At 38.2% G+C, this 16200-nt stretch overlaps 1 protein-coding gene across 1 annotated transcript in view; it reads left to right on the forward strand.

The window, feature by feature from the left end:
• Positions 1–16200, forward strand: part of zzef1 (zinc finger, ZZ-type with EF hand domain 1) — a 49423-nt gene that overhangs the window by 15283 nt on the left and 17940 nt on the right. Inside the window, exons 17-40 of the mRNA XM_088088102.1 lie at positions 875–945; positions 1024–1138; positions 2045–2210; positions 2792–2913; positions 3030–3152; positions 3816–3985; positions 4529–4610; positions 4703–4904; positions 5018–5151; positions 6064–6304; positions 6397–6476; positions 7181–7271; positions 7361–7817; positions 8747–8911; positions 9940–10059; positions 10158–10319; positions 11091–11223; positions 11791–11929; positions 12034–12199; positions 12889–13136; positions 13267–13439; positions 14047–14254; positions 14355–14515; positions 15227–15507. Of these exons, the coding sequence (XP_087944228.1) occupies positions 875–945; positions 1024–1138; positions 2045–2210; positions 2792–2913; positions 3030–3152; positions 3816–3985; positions 4529–4610; positions 4703–4904; positions 5018–5151; positions 6064–6304; positions 6397–6476; positions 7181–7271; positions 7361–7817; positions 8747–8911; positions 9940–10059; positions 10158–10319; positions 11091–11223; positions 11791–11929; positions 12034–12199; positions 12889–13136; positions 13267–13439; positions 14047–14254; positions 14355–14515; positions 15227–15507 (4010 nt within the window). The remainder of the gene's footprint in view (positions 1–874; positions 946–1023; positions 1139–2044; positions 2211–2791; positions 2914–3029; positions 3153–3815; positions 3986–4528; positions 4611–4702; positions 4905–5017; positions 5152–6063; positions 6305–6396; positions 6477–7180; positions 7272–7360; positions 7818–8746; positions 8912–9939; positions 10060–10157; positions 10320–11090; positions 11224–11790; positions 11930–12033; positions 12200–12888; positions 13137–13266; positions 13440–14046; positions 14255–14354; positions 14516–15226; positions 15508–16200) is intronic.

The following is a 16200-nucleotide window of genomic DNA, read 5'->3' on the forward strand; positions in this document are numbered from 1 at the left end:
GTGATGATCTGGTACTTAAACATGTTAGTACGGTCATGAAAAACCTGGAAAAGTCATAGATTTATAAGCAATTTCAAGGCCCATTTTTTGGATTTTTCTGAATGTACCCAGAAAGTTTGGGAAATATCATGAAATTCAGCACCTGAATAATAACACATGATGAGTTCAAGGACCATTGAAAATTTGAAAAATCTGTTAATAAATTTCTGTTTCCTTTTTTTGGGGGCCGTGATAAATGTTGGCATTTTTAAAGAAAACGTGCTCTTCAAACCTGCAGATCATCGCTTTCTTAAAAGGAACAAAAAGAACAGTGGCCGAATTATTTTCTTTAAAAATCACCCTTTTTTTGTTTTAAGAAAAAAAAAATGCAGAATGTTTTCTTCAAAAAAATCCCCTAATAATGATAATGATGATAATAAAAATATCATATGAATTATATTAAAAATAAACAATATGTTTCTTTAAAAAAAAAAAACAGCAAAATTTTAAAAAAGGCCGGCATTTTTGAAAGAAAACACGCCTTCTTGTTTTCTTTTAAAATCTGCAGTAAAATTAAAATAAAGTACACACATTTAAAGTTGTATGTCCCTCCCTAAGTCAATAAAAAAAGTCCCTTTTTGTGTATTTACTCTCTAAACTGCCACCTGGTGGTGATTGTTGTTGGTGCTGAGCAGCAGGTGACAGAGATTTGAGCTGATTTCTGTCTCTAAAGAAAAGCCTTTCAAACTGACCTGAGGAACATCTTATAGATAAAAAAAGAGAAATAAACTCTTAATTCAGAGCCTAACAGTTTCCAGACTGCCTGTGTGTCCTGCAGAGTTTAAAAAAACAATAAATAAAAATCATGATAATAATGATGTTTGCATTCTTGCAGAAAAATATCACAGAACAGGATCAGCCGGAGTCGGTGAAGGTGACGTTTGAGTCGCTGTGTAATTACTTCAGGTAAGAACGCCGTGCATCAAAGACATCGTTGTGTTATTGTGCAGGCTGCAGCCAATCAGCTGTGTGCTCTCTGTGCAGCGACCAGGATCCGAGCGGCCTCCTCCTGCTCCCGCCCAAAGGAGCTCCCTCAGACTTCGACATCAGCCCCATCCTGTCCGTGATGGAGACGCTGCTGCTGGTGGCAACGAGAGAGGTGAGACGTCCTTCACACGCAAACAGTGACTCAGCATTATGATATTAAACCTGAGGGGTTTGCTTTAATATCACACACACTCATACTGCTCTGCACACTGTTCAAAATCAAGATTTAAATATTATATTATTATTACAGACCTTACATTACATTATTTTCTACTTTCGTTTTTTTTAAACCCACAAAAACATCATACATTAATATTGTTTTATATTTTTATTGAGTTTACTTTTTTAACCAACATCAGTCCTAATCATAAATATCAAATATTCATTCATTTTAACCCGTTAAATGCCAGTTTTTTGTCATGATGCCACTATGTTTTTAGATCAAAATCAAAAAATGAATTATTTTCAGTATACTGCATGCCAGGTAGATTTTTTAATGTCAGTGATCAGCAGCTACATTGACTGTGACAGGTCACCTAGTGGAAATAGCATGTATTTCCTCCATATGCCAAATATGGTCAAAATGACCTCATCAGGTGGAAAATACAAATTGACAGAGTCAAAAGCCCAGAATGACACCCAGAAATAATACAAGTCCTGTTTTTCTGCTCTGATGGCTGTGGGATCAAAAATGTCAGTTTGAATGGGTTTCAATGGAGCATTTTTGGACCTGAACAGTCTGAATGTAACTATTTAGTTTCCACAGTGTATTTTAGACTTATTGTAGGAGCTGAGCTGCAAATTCACTGATTACACTCAAATACACAATCTGGACTACATTTAGGACACATGCATCAACACACACACAGTTATCACAACAGGAAGGATGAAAAGTGCGTAAAATGCCCCAAACAGAGTTAATAAACAGTTTTCTAACGTCCTCTTCGTGTCTCTCTGTGTCCTCTGTGTCCTCTGTGTCTCTCTGTGTCCTCTGTGTCCTCTGTGTCCTCTGTGTCAGTGTGAGGTTCTGATGGTGGACGAGAGCAGCGGAGCCAGCAGGACCGTGCTGCTGTCCCTGTTCTGGGCTCTGCAGGGCAGCCTGCTCTCCTGGTGCTACCTGCAGCTCAAAGGAGGAACGTCCACCGCCGTCGCCATGGAGCTCGCCAGAGACATCCTGCTCAAATGTGAGATCACAACTTCCTGTTTTTAGGATTAAATTCTATGTCTGTAAGAGCACACGGCTCAGTGCCGATGGGTTAAATGTGGTTCTCCAACAAATAAAGAACCTGCAGATCCTTAAAAAGTCTTAATTTAGATTTTCAGAGTTTAGGGTTATTAAAATGCCTGAAAAAGTTTTTGCTTTGATTTTTATAGTCTAAAACTTTTAGGTAATGTTTTGCTGCAGCGGCTACAGCACAGGTGTTTTTTCATGTTAGACTTGAATGAGAATCATAAGTTTTATTTATTATTTTAAAGTTTATAGTCTGAGAGTTGTAACAAAGAGGATAAACGTTGGATATCAATGAATGTCAGAGTTCATTAAAAAGAAGTTCTGAAATACTTCTGGTAAACTGTGCTTTTGAAACATATATTTATACATGTTTACAAAAAACTTTTGTTTGGTAAAAATGGATTTAATTTGAACAGAGGAGCTGATGATTCCCAGAGGTTTGACGCTGCTGCCAATCGGACACATTTCTTTTGGACTAACATGTTTTTTCTCACTGTCGGTGTTTAAGTGGACGTGAAATCTTTTCTTTCCCAGACGTGGATCAGTTCCTGGGAAGCGTCAGAGGGATCCTCGGCTCCCTGCTGGAGAGATACTCTGGAGCTGCCGTCACGGACAAACTGGGCAGCTCCATCCTGGCCACAGTCTTCAGACAGCTGGTAAGAAACTCTGTGACGCGTCGAAACCTCTGAGCTCCTGTGATGTCGAGTTGATGACAGATGTCCCGTCCTGTCGGCTCTGCTGAGCGAGTGTTGTGTGTTTTTTGTTGCTGCAGATGATTTTGCTCCTGGAGCTCTGCTCTCTGGACATCCCTCACAGCGTGCTGCTCAGCAGCTTCTCCTCTCTGGTCGAGCTGCTCAAAAGTCTGTCCAGTGACACCGGAGACATCTTCTCCAAGGTCAGTCCACTCTGACCTTTGACCTCAGCGTGACACAGTTTATACAGGGTTCCCGCAGATCCTTAAAAGGCATTTAATCTGTTTTAATTGATATTAAAATGTCTTCAAAATTATTAAAAGTGCTCAGATTTGGGAAGATAGATTTTATGATTTTTTTAAAGTAGAAAATAATATTATTGTGTAAGATTTTTTAAAGCTTGGTTTTGAAAAGTGCATTTTGTGCGCAGTGTGTGTGTGTTATTAAAGCGTGCCCTAAGAGTTTAAAAAAAAGGATCCTACTCTTTAACAGAAAGATCCATAATGCTGTTATATAACTGATATATTGCTGCTAAAAAACTGCACGAAATTCAAAAAGAAATGTTGTTTCCATCAGTCATTTAGACAAAAACATGGGCAGATAGGGTCCATGCTGGGAAATACAGAAGTTTCCCTTTTAATATATATTTTATAAACTCATCACATGCATCATATATAAAAACCTAATCTGCAAAGTAACTGCAGCTGTCAGAGAAATATCCTGCAGTGAACAGTGAAATATTTCCCTCTGGGGTGTCGTGGAGTAGAAGTATAAAATAGAAATAATAGAACTTTGAGTAAATGCACTCAGTCATATCCCATCATTGACTGTAACAGACTCTAACTGTCCTCCGTGTGACCGTTCAGGCGGATCAGGAGAGCTGGCATCAGCCCCAGCAGCCGGTGATGCTGAGGACCTGGAGCCTGGAGTCCCCCCACAACTACGAGAACAGCCGCCACGAGACCAGCATCTTCGCCTGCCCGGGCGCCACCTCCTTTGAGGTGGAGTTTGATGAACGCTGTGAGACAGAGAAGAGGTGACTGATGGGAAATATAAGATTTATTTTATTTTATTTCTTTAATCTTAGTGAGAATTTCAAAGTTCGTGCAGTCATGACAAACCAGGAAAAGTCATGAAATTTGCAGATAGCAATTTGTAGGCCTGGAAAAGTTTTGGAAAACTAAATATTTCCCTAAAGTTTTGGAAGAGTCATAGAATTTAGTTGCACTCATTTGTAAAATACCACATGATGTGTTCAATGACTGTACGAAATTTGAAAATCCAACAATGACTTCTGTTTTAACGGTTGCTGGCAGTGATGAATGGTGATTTTTTTTGTGATTTTTTAAAGTAAAATATGGCTTTAATTTTTTAAAAAATTAAAGCAAAAACAAAGAATTTTCCCTTAAAAATCACCCCAAAAAAATGTAAAGAAAAAAAAGCCTTTTTTTAAAAGGAAACAAAAACTTTTTTTTTTTTACAATAGCTTTAAAGTCCTGGAAAGATCCTGGAAATGTAACGGTACAAATGTGTATGAACCCTGGACATTTTTTTCACTCTCTGGTGTTGATCTTCACAGATACGACTACCTGGAGTTCACCGACTCGAGAGGCGGGAAGGTTCGCTACGACATGAAAGTTGGAAGTGAAAAGTGGCCGAAGGTACGACGTGTGAGCCGATCAGTCGTCTCCGTACGTCACGCGCCGCCGTCTTCATTCGTCCTCACGTCTGCTGCTTCTCTTCTCTCCTGCAGAAGGTGACGTTTGACGCCGGCCCTCAGCTCCAGTTCCTCTTCCACTCTGACAGCAGCAACAACGAGTGGGGCTACAAGTTCACCGTGACGGCGCTGGGCCTGCCAGACATCACCATTTCCTGGATGTCCGACCTGCAGCTGCTGGTGGCTCGCCTGATGGGTCGTCTCGCCTCCAGGACGCTCGCCCTGAAATCCCCTTACGGTGAGACCCAAAAAAACTCCATCGGCTTCAAAAATTAAATCATATCAGAGTTTTTTTTAGACTCGTGATGATTGAAACGCTGATGTTTGTGTGTATTTTGCTCTGAATTGTAGAGATTCGCACCGTAAAGGAGCTTCCAGCAGGAAAAATGTCCCACGTTCAGTCCTCTCCTTTATGGAGGCCTGTTCTGAGACACGGTTTGTGTGAAACGAGGGAGAAGAATCAGAGTAAAACGCCCACAGACCAGGTATATGATTCTACACGGAGGACGAAAAATGACCAAAATGCCAATAAATAAATACCAGAATGAATAAATGATACTTATTAAAATATACAAATAAGTGAAAGCATAAATAAATAAACCAATGTCTACAGAACAAAATATAGGAAAAAATAAATAAATACATGAAAAAATACAGGAGTAAATAAAGAAATACATAAATAAAATAAATTTAATAATACATAAATAAATACAGGACCAAATAACACGCATGCACATTTTTAATTCCTGAGTAAAATGATTAAAAGCACAGAAGTTTGACAGAAGTTGAAGTCAAGTTGTTTTCATTTTTATATAATGCTGGAAAGTTTAATCAATAATAATAAATCACATGTTTATTAAACTCCAACACACCATGGTCACATGACACTGTGTCAGTGAACTATGAGGACAAAAAACAAACCACAGAAAAAGAAGCAAAAAGCAAAATAATCGTTCTTTAATCGTAATCAAAGTAAAATGTGCAATTAATGGTGATATTGACTTTAGGTATGAGGCTCGGACCTTTGCTGGGAGGAAATTTTAGAAACTGGACCTCTTTGAATTTTAGTAGAATAGGAAAATAGGAGAATAGAAATCCTTTTATATCAGTGTATTTATTTCATGCCTTTTTTATTTCTGTATATATATATTTATTCTTACATTTATGTATCACTGTTTATGTTATCGCTGTGTTTATTCATAATTTATTTATTTATGGATTTGTTTTATTTATTTGTTTATTGTACTGTTATTTATTTATACATTTTCATTTATTGACACTTAAGTCGTTTTTTGTCCTCCATACATCCATCTTCAGGTTTATGTTAATGTCTGCGTATTGATCTCATCAGCTCGTTGGGTCTGAAATAATACGGCGTTGATTTTTCTGTGTCGTAGACGAACATGTGGACTCCTGATGAGTTTAGGAGCTTCCTGGAGGACTTTTCCCGCTGGAACCCGTCAGTGGAGCCGACAGACAGCAGGACGAAGCTGATGAAGACGCTCATGCACTCCTGCAGAAAACAGCCAATGAGGAACGAGATCGCCTCCGGGTCAAAGACGGATCAGGCTGTGAACGCCATTTGGGCTGCCATGGTGTACCACACGCCAGCCCTCAGCCACGCCCTGCAGGCCTACGGTAACGCTCGGCCGCAATCAGCCGTCATAAAGTCGAGTTTGACTGTTTATTATCGTAATTCTGTGTTGATTTCTCCCGTCTGGTCTTTGCAGTTACTCAGGACTGCAAATCCTGTCTGAGCGAAGACTTCGTGCAGGTGTATTCGCTGGCCGACAGCATCCGAACGTGGATGGTGAGTGTTACTCGACATGAATGTAAATATTTAGGATTTATCCAGAAAGTTTTGGAAGGCATGTTTTCTTTAAAAATCCCCAAAACAGTTTTGAAGAAAAAAAAAATGCCAAAAATTTAAATGAAACAAACAAAAAATCTTCAAAACAAATTTTGAGAGAAAAAAATAGCCACATTTTTTCTCTCAAAATGGCCAAAACGCTTTTAAAGAAAAAGCAATTGCAAAAATGTTTTGATTTAAAAATCCTCCAAAATTTAAAGAAAAATAAATTCAGAAAAACTGTCAAACTGTCAAAAATGTTAAAATGTTTTCTTTAAAAATTGCCAAAAAATTACAGAAAATTCTTCTATTTTTTCTTTAAAAAATGCCAAAAACTAATTACTAAATAACCAATTTGTTTTCTTTAAAAAGAAAAATAATCAAACATTTTTCAAACATCAACAAAAATTTCTGAAAGAAAAAACATTGTTATATTCTTTTCTTAAAAAATGCCAAACACTTTTAAAGACAAAAAAACACCAAAATTTTAACCATTATTTTTTCTTTAATTAAATTTTTTCTTTAATTAATTATTTTTAATAATGAAAAATAATCGATAAGGAGTATTGATGGTGGTTTCAGAGAATCTTTAAAAAAAAAAGTATTGATAGAAATGTGTGTGAACCCTGTATGTATTCGACCATTGTGCTGATGATCTCTCTCAGCTGGAGATGAAACAGAGATACCTCGTCGGCAAAATGAACGTTCCTGACGAGAAGGAGGGAGGTCACGATGAGGTCACGATGGAGACGCTCGGTGAGGAGTCCAGCTGATCCCACAGGTCCGTTTCTCTTTTGCGCCTTTATGTCTTCGATAACATTCCCGTTTATTGTTTTGCTCTCCAGCTGAGACGTGCATCGAGAAGAGCCTCCTGCTCTTCAGATTCGCCGCCTGCCAGGACGGCGACTCCTCCAAAGCCGCAGAGGGGAGCGCTGCTCCACTGCTCCGCTCCAGCTCCATCTCCGAGGGCGACTTCCAGGCCAGCTGCGCTCAGGGAGCTCAGACCGCGGCGTCTGAGGAGGCCGGCGAAGCCCGGCCGGGACCCAGCCAGCCCTCCTCGTCCTCCTGTGGGCCCGGCAGGCAGGGCCACAGGGGCTCCACGGAGAGCCTGTCCTCCCAGCAGGGGGAGCCGGCCTCACCCTCCGCCTTCCCCCGAAAAGCCCCGTTCAGCCGGGCGCGCCTGCGCCTCCTGTCCTGCCGATCCATAGAGGAGCCCCGCATGGCCCCCTCCGTCAAGGACCGCCACCCGATCCTGAAACACATCCTGAACTTCATGAGGGACCAGGCGCTCACAACCGCCAGGTGAGCCACGTCACACCTGGACTCTGCTGTGTGTGTGTGTGTGTGTGTGTGTGTGTGTGTGTGTGTGTGTGTGTGTGTTAACAGAGTCAGAAAAACACAGAAAACTCACAGAATTTGCAAAATAATTTCTGGAAAAGTTTTTAAATACCTAAATATACCCAGAAAGTTTTGAAAAAGTCATGAAAATCTTTTTCACAAACCTGTATAATAACATGATGAGTTCAAGCACCAGCGGGAAATTTAAAAAGACAATTTCTGTGTTTGCACTTTTTGGTTGTGATAAATGGTGAAATTCTGGGTGGTTTTTTTTTTATGGAAACATGGTTTATTTAAAATCACCCAAAATTTTGAAGAAAAAAAATTGTCAAAAAAATAAAAAATAATAAAAAAAAATAATTGCTAAAATTTTGTGCTTTAAAAATAATAAAAATATATGTAAAAAAAAAAACCAACCCAAAAACATTGACTTTTAATACATTTTTTTAAAGAAAAAAAGTCAACAGTTTCTGTAAATTGAAAAACTGTCAAAATATTTAATCAAAATCCCACCCCCAAAAAAAGCTTTATGTAAAAATCACCCACAAACTTTTAAAGAAAAGAAATTGGCAAAATGTTTCTACAAAAGTCACCAACAATTTAAAAAAAAAACATTTTTCTTTAAATATCACCCCGTTTGTTTTAATCAGGACAATTAAAAAAATATTATTTTCAATGATATTCAGTTCTAATCCTGTTTTGAAATCATTACTTTTTTAAATGATATATATTTAAAAAAGCTATTCCATAGTCATGAAAAAGAGCTGATGAGGAATATCGATGGTCGTTTTATCTTTGAAAATTTGCCTTAAAGTCCTGGAAAGTCCTGGAAATGTATTGGTAAAAATGTGCGTGAACCCTGGCGTTACATAATGGCGATGTTTGTCCTGCAGCATCCTGCAGACGCTGTCGCTGAGCAGAGCTCAGGCTGTGAGTGTGTGTAAGGTCCTGGAGATGGTCCGGCAGTGTTTGCAGTCTCTGGGGAAACCTCACCTCTTCCAGGCGCCGTGCATCCTCTTCCTGCAGGAGCTGCTGGCCTGCCAGAAAGACTTCACCGGGTAAGTAACATGTTTTCATTTCAACTTCCTGCAGATCCCTAAAAAGTACTTAAATGCTTTGAATTCATTCATCTGAAAATAAGGCTTTAATTGGTATGAAAATGTTTTGAAGTAATTGTTAAAAAGTCTTAAAAATACTGTGTGGAAGGTTGGATTTTATGATTTTTTTGACAGTCCATCATAAAATCTTCAAATAAATGGTAACATCTGTTTTTTTTTTTTAAAAAATTGGAAGTCTTTTTCTACCTAAAAAAAATGCAAAAATTGCATTGAGTATGTTGAAAATAATTCATTTTTCGTGTTTTTTTTGCCATATGAAAACATAGTGGCATCATGACAAAATCCTGTCATTTAAAGGGTTAAAATTCAGAAATTAAATGAATATTTGATATGTACGATTAGGACTGATGCTGGTTAAAAATGAATGTATAATATTCCTTATAACCTGATTTTTGAAAAGCACATTTGTGTGCACAGAGGTGTGAGATTTTGAAGCTGCACAAAAAGTAATAATATATAAAAATCAATGTTGCTGCTAATCATGGACATATCCCAGGCTGTGATCATCAAAAAATAATAATCTACTTGTAATCTACATGTAGTTTATCGAAAATAATTCATTTTTGTGTTTAGTTTTTGTTTTTGCTTTTTTTAAAATGCAAAGTAATATTTTTTCTATGATAATAAAAAAATCTACTCAGCATGTAGTATATAGAAAATAATTCGTTTTTCATGTCTTTTTTTATCTAAAACCATAGTTGCATCATGACAGAAATCTGACATTTAAAGGGTAAAAGTTATGAAAATTGATGTTGGTTTAAAAATGACTCATTGAAAGTAGATTTTTTGTCGTGGAGAGGTTTGAGTGTATTCAGTATTAAAGCGGTTTAATAGGGGTGATACTGAAGTTTTGCACAGTGTGTTAAATATTTGTAATTTTTTAACACATAAAGCTGTTTAGAATTATTTAATAACAGCATATTTTGGGTTTTTTTTGGGGGGGGGTCTTTTTGCTCTGTCTCCTGCAGTTATTTCTCCCAGCTGTCGGACAGCGGGCAGAAGCTGGGCGAGGAGGTGAGGCGCTCCTACCATCAGCTGGTGCTCATGCTGGTGGAGGCGGTTCAAGGCTTCAGCGGCCTCAATGAGAAGTAAGCTCTTGTCCTTTAAACTCTCTGATTGGCTGACATGAACGGGCAGCAGTGATTAGTGTGCGGTGGTGTAACGTGAGCCTCGTCCCGCTCTGCAGAGCTCTGCTGCCGGCCCTGTCCTGCGTGCAGACCTGCCTGCTGCACCTCCTGGACATGAGCTGGGAGGTCCACGACCTCCCGCTGTTCCTGGACATCAGGCTGCCCGACCTCCTGCTCAGCATGTCGCAGGAGAACATCAGCGTTCACGACATCGCCATCAGGTAACGCCAGACACACCTGAGAAAACACATCAGCGCGCAGCGTGCAAAGAAAAGCTTTTATTTGTGTCTGTTTCCAGTCTCTCAAAATCTACAATTCTAAATATCAAGATATTTTTTATTCATTTATTTTCCATTCCTCCCCTCATTATTGACAGATATTTAATTTATTTATTCATTCAGTCACTCAATTATTTATTATTCTTTCTTCTATTATTCTTACCACATATTTGTTTTTTTATTTATTATTAATTTTTCACCAATTATTACCACAGTTATTTTATTTATTTATTCATTATCTATTCCTCTTTTTTATTACTACAGATTTGTTTATTTATTTATTTATTATCATTTCTTCCATTATTATTCCATATAGTTGATTATTTATTATTTATATATTTATTTTTTTATTTATTCATTATCTGTTCCCCCTTTTTATTGCTACAGATTCGTTTATTTATATATTCATTTATTTATTTATTTATTTATTATCATCCTTTCTTCCATTGTTATAATGACATAGTTGTTTGTATTATGAGTTCCTCCCTAATAATTACAACACAGGTGATTTATTTGTTTGTTTGTTTATTTTCTTATCTATTCCTCTTTTTTATTACTACTTTATTACTTTATTTATGTATTTATTTTCCATTCCCTCCTTATTATTACCACCTAGTTTTTCTTATTTTTATTATTGTTATTTAATGTAGTATTATTATTATTTTAGATTTTGGATCTAAAACAGATTCTGCTGTGGTTGAAATTGATTTATAGTCAGTGGACGGAGGAGGACGAGATCGCAGACTACAAGAAGAACCAGGAGTGGATGGACGAGTGTATGGACGGGATGTTTGAGAAGTGGTACGACAAAATCGACGAAGAGGACTCCACGGAGGACAGGAGAAAGGTAACGCCAGAGTCCAATTACTGAGCAGGGTCGACTGTCTCCTCCTCCAAGAAGAGAGCAGAAATGTTTTCAGAGAATTTGTTTTCTTTAAAAGTTCCCAAAATTTTTTTTAGAGAAAAATATCACTCCTTTTATAATAAAAAAAATGTCCTTAATATTAATTTGCCAAAAAAATGTAAGAAAAAAAATCTTCAAAAAAATTTAAGAAAAAAACAAATCAGCATTTTTTTCATTTAAAATTGTAAAAGAAATTTGAGAGCTGAAATTGCTCATTTTTTTTAAATTAAAAAAATCTTATTTTTAATTTGCCAACATTTTTTAAAGAAAAAAATCATCTACATTTTCTCTTTAAAAGTCACCAAATATTTTAAAGAAAAAAACAAATCGTCAGTTTTTTTCTTTAATATTCAGCAGTAAACTACAAAATATGGCCATTTAAAATTGTATGCTCCTCCCTTGAGCCAAAATAAAAAACATCGATTGTCGTTTCAGAGAATGTATGGTTTTTAAAATTTGCCTCAGTCCTTGAAAAATCCTGGAAATTGATTGTTAATAATTCACCCACAGATGCACATGTTCATTGCTCGTTACTGTGACCTGCTGAACGTTGTGATCTCCTGCGACGGCTGTGAGAGGATGGCGCCTTGGCACCGATACCGATGTCTGCAGTGCATGGACATGGACCTCTGCAAGACCTGCTTCCTCAGTGAGCTCACACACTCACACAGGAGTCTCTGTCGCCCCGAGTTCACAGCAACAGTATAACAGCTCTGTGTGTGTGTGTGCGCGCGCGCGTGTGTGTTTTGCCAGGTGGTGCCAAGCCCGAGGGCCACGAGGACGACCATGAGATGGTGAACATGGAGTACGCGTGCGACCACTGTCAGGGGCTCATCGTTGGCAGCAGGATCAACTGTAACGTCTGCGAAGACTTTGACCTGTGCTTCGGATGTTACAACGCAAAGAAGTATCCCGACAGGTGACGCACGTCACGATTAATCTCACCTGTCAGTGGTTTACTACCACGGCGAACTGGGGCCATTACAGATAAAATAAAAATTCAAAAACGAAAAAAACAAAACTCAGAAGTTAAGAGAAAAAGTTGGATATTCTCTGAGTTTATAAATTCACAAATTTGTGAGAAAGATCTCAGATTTTTTGGGGAAATAGTTAGATATTCTCTCAGTTTACAAAGTCACAAAATTGTGTTAAAAAATCACAAATTTCTAAGAAAAAAAGGTCAGATACTCTCTGAGTTCATAAAGTCAGAAATAGCTGAGAAAAAACACACATTTCTGAGAAAAAATGTGGCCACTACATAAGTTTATGAAGTCACAAATTTGAGTAAAAAAGTTGTGAGTTTATAAACTCACAATTTTCTGATAAAAAAAGTCGGATATGCTGAGAAAATTGCACATTTTACTATGAAGGTAAAGTGGGCTCACATAATCTGATGAGTGCTTCTTGTCAAAAATGGATTTAATTTTTCTTAGAAATTTCCGACCATAAACTCGGATGACTTTTTTTCTTGCGCAAACTTACGACAATCTTGGAAAGTTTTACTCTGAATTTTGCCCTCTTTTTAAAAAAAATCTAAAGTGGCTCTAATGCGCTGTCGTAGTTCACAGCCAGTTGAGTTAAATTTTTATTTATTTTTTCCACCTCCAGCCATCTGCCCACCCATCGGATCACCGTGTACCCCATGGTGACCATACGGATCAGTGACCGTCACCGCCTCATCCAGCCCTACATCCACAACTACTCGTGGCTGCTGTTCGCCGCTCTGGCGCTCTACACGTCGGAGCTGAGCAGTCAGAAGCAGGCGGAGGGAGACGCTCTGGAGCAGGCGTCCGCCCTGCAGACGCACTGCTCCCAGCTCATCACCGACTGTCTGCTGAAGGGCCAGAGCGGCAAAGGCGAGTCCAGAATCCGCAGAATCCCCCTCTATGGTTTTATCTTGGCAAATCCGCTGGTGTCACTTTGTTTCCCGTTTTTTTTTCTTGACCTTTTATGGTAAATCCCGTCTTTCTTCCGTCCTCCTCACAGGCTTGCGTTCCTCGGCTTTGCTCGCTCTGCTGTCGTCCAACGAGTCGGCCTCTGATAGCGAGCTGTGTCCGGTCTCTCCAGAGTCGTCTCAGGAGCTCAGTACGGCCACCGACACCTCCTCGCTGCCCGGCAGCACGGCGGCAGTCTGCTCGCCGTCATCGCCACAGGACCAGGTGAGCCGCAGCATTACGATATGAAGAATGAATCGTCTCTGACGGCGAATCGTTACAGCAGCAGGAAGTCGAGGAGGGGGGTGAAAAAAACTGCATATGGAGCAGATAATAATAATAATATTAATAATATTAATAATAATAATAATAATAATAGTGATAATAATAATTTGAAAATATATTATTATTTATTTATTTATTTACACATATTTGAGTATTTTTTTGTGCTTCTATACGATTTGCATCTTGCACATTTATAAATACTGCAGGAGTTTTTAAAGGATCAGGAGGTCACATTATTGATCACAGATGAATGGAAATATTTTAGCTGATGTACAAACATGAGTTGATGCCTGAAGTCTATTATGTATTTAGTATATTTTATTGTATTTAGTATATTTTATTGTATGTATATATTTTATTGTATTCAGTATATTTTATTGTATGTATATATTTTATTGTATTCAGTATATTTTATTGTATGTAGTATATTTTATTGTATTTAGTATATTTTATTGTATGTATATATTTTATTGTATTTAGTATATTTTATTATAACAGTATGAAAGCTCGTACTCGTTGGTCTCTCATCTTATTGAATCGCCGACAGAGTAAACCATCAGGGAAGGAGAAGAAGTTGAAGGAGGTGGGCTCTCCTCCTCCTCCTCCTCCTCCTGCTCCTGCAGAGGTGTCGTCTCCTCCGAGCACCGCAGAGGGGGACAAACTGAAGCTGGTCGCCCAGGACACCCTGGACTCCCCCAGCCTCAGCCAGACGGCCTCCGTGTCCAGCGAGGACCCCCTGTCCCCCGTGGTCCGACGTAAGTCCCGAGAGACATCGTCTCCTCCAGACTCTGATTCATCGTCCCGCAGCTGTCCCGTTAAACATTTCTTCTTCTTTTTTTTCTGTCTCGTTCTCAGCGTCAGAGTCCGGTCCACGAGCAGCCAACTCTCCGTCGGACATCGTGAAGGAGACGGACGAGCGGCTGCCGCAGGTCCCCCTTCAGGAGCACGTGTTCTCCGAGTGCTCCAGAGAAAGGATCCTGGGACTGCTGGCCGCCATGCTGCCACCAGCCAAACCAGTACGTCCAACCAAAGACCAGTTTTTAAGCTTCCGTACAATCAAACTCAGTGTTTAATCATTTTTTATCACAAATCTCCTACGCTGATCATCGCTTACACACGAGTGTCTCGTCCAACAAGGACAAAAACATTATTTGTATGTATTCTGAAAGGTATATTCAGGGTTTGTCATGGAAAACAGCGATTTCCAGGCCTGCAAATGTTTTGGAAAACTAAATATATCCCAACCCACAACTTTTTTTTCTCTCAAAAGTAATTATACATTTTTAACAAAAATCAATATCAACAAAATTTTTAAAGAAAAAAATCCCCAAAACTTTAAAGAGAAAAAAAGGCTATTTTTTTTCTTAAAGTCATTTTAGAATAACCCTCCCGTCTCCTGAATAAGTCCTAATTCTGTTCTGAAATCATTTTTTTTAAATAACATTTACTTTTTAAAAAGCTGTAACATCGGAATAAAAAAGGGGCCGATAAGGAGTATCGGTGGTCGTTTCAGAGACTTTATGGTCTTTAAAATTCTTCTCAAAGTCATTAAAAAATCCTGGAAATTTATTGTGAAAATTGTCTATGAACCCTGTAAATCCATCCACACTTTGTCACGTTAAAGACTAAATTATTTGTTTTTAACATGCAGTCACGTTTTATCCAGTTTTATCAGCAATAACACGTGTCCCACACGTCACATGTCCACGTCTCTCTGGTGTCCTCAGGGCAGCACGCTGTCTCTGCCCAGTCTCAGCTCCATCATGCCCAAGCTCTTCAGGGCGGTCATTTCCAACGCTGGCTCGCTCAACGAGACCTACCACCTCACCCTGGGACTGCTGGGTCAGCTGCTGCTCCGCATCCCTCCGCTGGAGGCCGACGCCGCCGTCACCGAGGCCCTCGCCGACAAATACGACCTGCTGACGCAGGGAGAGGCGGCCAGCTCGGACACGCAGGGCTGGAAGACCACGCAGCTGCTCCTCAGCCTCGGGGCCGTCTGCTTAGACAGGTAAGACCGTAACGAACCGCATTTCAGAAACCAGATTTCTTCATGAAACAGCTGCAGAAAATATTACTAACAAAAAGTCTGAGCCTACAGGGATTTTAGCAGATTTTTCCTTCCCTTTTGTTCCTTAAAGAGGTCTAAATATTTTCACTTTCACAAAATAAAAGATAGCAATTTGATTTTAGGCTGCGTGTGTAGCCATGGTATCATATTTCCATCTTTATTAGTGTTTAATTATTCGGAAAGATTGAGAGTCGTAATAGTGATGATAAAAATAAATAATTAAAACTAAAATTTATAATAATATAAAATAAATAATATAATAGAGATATTACAAGTGATAGTAAAAATTAAGTCAAATAATACAATAATAATAATTATTATTATTACAAATAAAAATATATAAATAAGGATAAACATTTAATAAAATAGTAATTAAGTAATATTGAAAATACAAATTCAATAAAACAGACTAAACTAATTTAATAATTACATGAAAAATACGAATATTAAAAATAAACAAAGTTAAAAATCAAATAAACAAAATATTATAATGAATAAACTTAAAATGTAAAAAAGAAAAAGACAGTAATAATAAATTCAAAATAAACGATAAAATTAAAAAACAAACAAAAGTCTGGATAAAAATCAATGAATAAAAGCAAACACTAATTTATTTGAAATAATTTGATCTGC

This window comes from Plectropomus leopardus, chromosome 15 (assembly GCF_026936395.1).
Source record: "Plectropomus leopardus strain MGB_pleo_1.0 chromosome 15, ASM2693639v1, whole genome shotgun sequence".
NCBI classification, from domain to species: Eukaryota; Metazoa; Chordata; class Actinopteri; order Perciformes; family Serranidae; genus Plectropomus; species Plectropomus leopardus.